General features: G+C 32.8%; 1 protein-coding gene across 1 annotated transcript in view; it reads right to left on the bottom strand.

The window, feature by feature from the left end:
• Positions 1-267: 267 nt before the first annotated feature.
• The window catches only part of LOC121372060 (potassium voltage-gated channel subfamily KQT member 1-like), a 50,679-nt gene continuing 44,946 nt past the window's right edge, over positions 268-6,000 (bottom strand). The window contains exons 11-14 of the mRNA XM_041498314.1: positions 4,513-4,588; positions 3,650-3,744; positions 2,831-2,927; positions 268-1,818 (exon numbers count right to left, since the gene is read on the bottom strand). Of these exons, the coding sequence (XP_041354248.1) occupies positions 1,708-1,818; positions 2,831-2,927; positions 3,650-3,744; positions 4,513-4,588 (379 nt within the window). The 3' untranslated portion in view covers positions 268-1,707. The remainder of the gene's footprint in view (positions 1,819-2,830; positions 2,928-3,649; positions 3,745-4,512; positions 4,589-6,000) is intronic.

Genomic DNA, 6,000 nt, shown 5'->3' with positions numbered 1-6,000 from the left:
CTTATTGAAATGAGGTTACAAAAAGGAAAATAAAGGAATATTTCTTCAACGACACCTCAGCGAGGGAAAATCCGCTTCTGTAACTTGGGTTGGGCAATTCCTACTTTCATTTCATTTCAACTTATTTTCGTGCTTATATCCAATTAAGGTTCAAGCACGCTGTCTTGGGCACACACATCAGCTGTCTGGGCTGTCAGTCCAGGAAAGTGGGTTAGTTGTTAGTTGGTTAGTGGTTAGTGAGAGAGAAGAGGGTGTAGTGGCCTTACACCTACCCTTTGAGCCCTTAAGAACTCGCTCTGGGTTGGAGCCGGTACCGGGCTGTGAACCCTGTACCTACCAGCCTGTAGTCTGATGGCTTAACCACTGCGCCACCGAGTTCTGTGAATTAGGCCACTTAAGAGTAGATAAAAATACTTTTATTGTATGCATTCATGGCATTTACCATAATATGTATGTCCCATAAATGTGATAAACAATAAAGCATGTGTTTCATTAAATGTGGTGGAAAAGACAGGTCTCTAATTGATATGCAATAAATGTTTGTATCTTGGATTCTATTTGTTAATTATTACCCTTTTTTGTCATAAATGTTGAATGCAAGTAAAGTATTATTTTGAATAATATTTCTAACTAATATTTTAAGACATCACAAATCAGAAATGCTAGTAACCATGCACTCAATTGATCCCATAAAATGTGTCATTATATTTGTGCTATTATGAAATTAAACACATAAGTTATGATATAGGTCATTATCAGTTAAAAATTAACTAAAATGTCCTGTTAATACAATAAAAAAATGTTTAAAATATGCTTTTTTTTAAACAAATTTAATAGTATTATACATTATCAAAACTGACATCTATATACCGGCATACACTGTGGTAAAAGAAATGTATAAATGCTTTTTTAAAATTGCAATAAACACATAGTTTTAAAATACATATATTTAATAAAATGTCATTGATTTAAAAAAATAAATATCTAAGTTGGGATATCTCTTGCATTCTGACTTGGAACATTAGTTCACCACTGTAATACTCATTGTCATTTGCAAAGTACATTTTAAAAAATCTACGAAATAAGATTTCAAACATATATTGTTTTCTATATGCTCTTTCTTTTTCTGCAGTGACACCAAAGTTTATGATCTCTATAATGTCACTGAAGTCGTCTGATCCCTATAACTTTACTGAAGTTTTCTCATTTCTACAATGCTAATGTTCAAAACTGTACAGTGCCACTGAAGTCCTGCATGTTGATTCTTGTTGTAAACATGTAATCACAGTAAACTTGAAGCTGATTAAGAATCCTTGGACAGTGAAAACATGAACAGTGTATTCCTGGTATCTGTTGACAATGCACATTCCACTTACTGGCCAGAATGACAGTCACATACATGTAGTGAGATCTGTTTGTATCCATACAACCATACTTAGACTAAAATATTAAACACACATATGTATATATATATATATATATATATATTAGACCATGGTGTATTATATATCTCTTCTTTCTTCATCCAAGGTACATTGAGATCATATCTTGGAACGTTTTGTTTGCATATGTCGACTTTCTTAAGTTTTGTATGCAATACAATTGTCTCAGTGTATCTATATCACAGATTGACACGGGTATATCATGTAAAAGATTTCTCAGTCAGCAAATCTTCAACATTACAACATGATATGTGAGTAGAATTTGCTAAGAGTTATCCTCTCTTGCACTGTCCTTATTCTCTTCTTTTAGTTGTGATCTGACAAGCATTTTCATAAGGTCCAACATACTGTCCATTTTTGAATCCAGTTGATTCAACTGAAACAGATGAACTAACTGTTTCAGTTTAAAAACAAAACAACAATATATAATCATATAATGAGTATAGCAAAAATGTTTTCAAACTAAACATCAACACTGATGCTGACCTATTACTTTGATAGTTATGCAACTTTCTCTGTTTACTAACACGACTGGTATCACAGGCCATGGTATGTGCTATCCTGTCTGTGGGATGTTGCATATAAAAGATCCCTTGCTACTAGTTGAAAACTGTAATGGATTTCCACTGTATGACTATATGTAAAAATTACCATATGTTTGACATTCAATAGCCGATGATTACTAAAAAATCAATGTGCTCTAGTGGTGTCGTTAAACAAAACAAAATTTTAACTGATCACTAATGATCTTAAGGCTGTTTCATAAAGGATCATGTGGAGGAGAAAACACCGGAATAATTGTTTTGTGTCTGGTGGGGATTTCAACATTATTTCTGAAATTATCCTTGTCTATTTGCCCCAGTGTGACAGACCTATAGTCCATCCCATCATTCTATAAAAATTTATTTTGTAAATAATTTCAGTTTGGTTTGACGTAAGAAGAAAAATAAAAGTGTTATCATAGGGTGAACACATACTAATGTTTTAAAACTATAGACCCTTCACAAAAAGATGGCCACCACAGCATTTGACATCATAGGGTGAACACATACTAATGTTTCAAACTATAGACCCTTTGCATAAAGATGGCCGCCACAGTGTGTATGTGACATCATAGGGTGAACACATACTAATGCTTTAAAAATATAGACACTTCGCATAAAGATGGCCACCACAGTGTGTGACATCATGCTTATGTGCATCAAATAAGCCATTCTTGTGAAGCAGAAAACCCCCAGTTATTTGTGTTTGCATAGCATTTCAGTTCACTCATCCCTCTCTGACATCACAAGTCTGTACATGTAGTTCCAGTTATTGCCACATGTAAAGCACCCTATTACGAGAAGGGTCTATACTGATGAGCAGAGAGTATTTACAACAATACGTACCTGAGATTCTACCCGCATTATTCGTGAGTAAAGGGTCATTTTCTCCTTGTCTTTTGCTGTCCCATAATACAGCGGTTTACCTATTGTTTGATCTAACCTGAAAGATTTTACAATTTTCAGATACATTAAGCTTCATAATATTTTCTTTAGCCTGAATCACAAACAGCCAGATGAAGCACATAACTTATGTATTGAGAATCTCTAGTGTGTGTACAAATGTACATCATTAATATCTAAATTTCTTGAAGAATAGCTTAAGGTACTTAAATAATTTAATAGAATAAAAAAAAAACCTGTTTATTTTCATATCCTAGGTACATGTATGCGAACCATTTAAGTAATTTTTCTAAAGTAAAATGATGTCAAGAATTCATACCATTGTATTAACATTTGAGTGCAATGCCTGATCCATTTTGTTATTAAGATATAGTTGTTATATATATATGGTAATGGCAAAAGTACAATGATTCTGAAAAACGTAATGATCACAAATAACAATCTCTTATCTCTCAAAGTGCTCCTAGCAATGATACAGTGTGAAAAACAAGAATTGTTATATATTGATCAAAATTATAATACAATACAATAAAAAATGCTTTATTACCGTGCTTACATACGATGTATACATATAATTATTATATACACATAAACACAGTCTGGTGACCCAGCAATAATAAAGCTAATGATAAGAATAATGAACAAATAAATATATATACATTAAACAAAATAAAATAATTTATTGTTATAAATAAAAAATTGTATCTGAACAGCTAGGTACACGAATTTAATTCATCCTTTTTGTTATGAATGTAAAGTTACCTTCTTTGAAGTTCCTTTATTCTAACCATCATGTTTAAGTGTCCCTGAGAGTATTGTTCTATAACATCTCGCACATCATAAGGTTTACGAGCTTGCTGAAATTCACACAAAAAATGAAATTAACAAGACAGATGTAATTATGTAATAAAAACTGCAGATATAAGAGATTTATTTTTATCCTATACCAAGCATATTAATCATGTTATCTATCAATAGCCAGCAACTAAACATATTCACAGATTGTTGGTTAAAGATGTAATTGTGTAATAAAAACTGCAGACATAACAGATTTATTTTTATCCTATACCAAGCATATTAATCATGTTATCTATCAATAGTCAGCAACTAAACATATTCACAGATTGTTGGTTAAAGATGTAATTGTGTAATAAAAACTGCAGACATAACAGATTTATTTTTATCCTATACGAAGCATATTAATCATGTTATCTATCAATAGCCAGCAACTAAACATATTCACAGATTAGTGGTTAACTTTTTATCAGTTAGTCGGACCTCGTCAAGCAACTGCCTCAAAGAAATTTACAAGATCCACTTGGATCTTCTTTATGTGATTGCCTTTGAAATGTGATGCAGTTTGGAGATGTTGGATGAGTTAAAAGTTTTAAACAAGAAGTGGAAAAGAGATAAAAAATGTTTTAATCATATTCTAAAATTATCAAATTTCACTGTTACAGAGTTTGAAAATTATCCAATTAAAACTCGGAAACAATGACAGGTTGATAAACAACAGGTTGATGATGATAATGACATATCAAAAATCTCCACTGACAAACAAAGCGAAGCTCAAAATTTGGCTTATCCAGACCATTTTAAAACTGAAGTGACGGAAAAAAACATACCTGAAATTTTCTTCTTGCAGCAAAAAATTTAATTTTTCTGATAACCCTAATCATCACTTTGTGAGCTTCTGTGAGTCTAAAATTCAATTTTAAGAGAAATCACATAACATTATTACTAGGTATGAAAAGTTATAACAAATCTGAATTGTCTAATTAACAAACATTGCAACAGATGATGACTATACTATTACATATTCTACCAATGATAATCATGAATATATATTATAATATGTTGGCCTGTATAACCAAGTGGGTGCCTGTGGAGCCATTTTATTCATTGGAAGAAAAATACCTATACTTATTACATCTTCTCTCTACTCATCAAAAATATGTCCATTTGAGCTAATAAATATTATCACCTTTTGTTTTGAGCAAGAATTGTACCAGTATCTATTAATAATTGAAGAACAGCTTTGTGAAATTTAACATATTGGCTGAATATAGTCAAATGCAAGCAGTGATTTACTTATAAAAAAACCCCATCATGTTTGAGAGAAAAATCTGTTAACAGTTGATGTGTTCATACAATCAGGAATACATGTTGTATACAATTAAACTTCGTTAATTTGGAGTCAAGTAATCCAGAATACATAAATGTCACAGGCACTGTGGAGCAAGGAGGCAATAATTCGGAATAAAAACATATTGATAGTAAATCTGAAGGCAGAGAAGAATTTTACTTGTAGAATACAGGAAATTGCATTTGAGGACATCTAGTGTTCTAAATGTATAGGGAAGCATGCCCCCGAATCCCCTAGAAATTTTGCTTTGCACCCTCAATCTCAGTCAGCCCCCAATGTCTACTTGCTTCCACTGTGTTTGTGTCACTTTATGGATATTCAAACCCGTGCAGGCCACAACTGGTCAAAGGCAATGGTATGTGATTTCCTGTCTGTTGAAAAGTACATATAGAAGATCCCTTGCTGCATTAAAAAACTGTAGCAGATTTTCTTTGATAACTACATGTCAGAATTACCAAATGTTTGATATCCAATAGCTGATGATTAATTAATCAATGTGCTCTAGTAGTTTTGTTAAACAAAATAAACTTTTATGGATATTCAAATGACAATACTCCAAATTCTTTAATCAAAAATAATAACCATTATTGGCCAGTTTCCTTGTTCATTAAATCATAACCAGTCATGATCATGCTGTCACAAAAAAAAAGAAGTTTTATTTAACGACACACTCAACACATTTTATTTACAGTTATATGGTGTCAGACATATGGTTAAGGACCACACAGATTGAGAGGAAACCCGCTGTCACCACTTCATGGGGTACTCTTTTTGATTAGCAGCAAGGGATCTTTTATATGCACCATCCCACAGACAGGGTAGTACATACCATGGCCTTTGATATACCTGTCGTGGTGCACTGTCTGGCATGAGAAATAGCCCAATGGGCCCACCGACAGGGATCGATCCCAGACCGACTGCACATCGAGCAAGCACTATACCACTGGGCTACATCCTGCCCATCACA

The sequence above is a fragment of the Gigantopelta aegis genome, chromosome 4 (assembly GCF_016097555.1).
Source record: "Gigantopelta aegis isolate Gae_Host chromosome 4, Gae_host_genome, whole genome shotgun sequence".
NCBI lineage: Eukaryota > Metazoa > Mollusca > Gastropoda > Neomphalida > Peltospiridae > Gigantopelta > Gigantopelta aegis.
The sequence above is the reverse complement of the archived record's forward strand: the minus strand, read 5'-3'. Positions and strand labels throughout refer to the sequence as shown.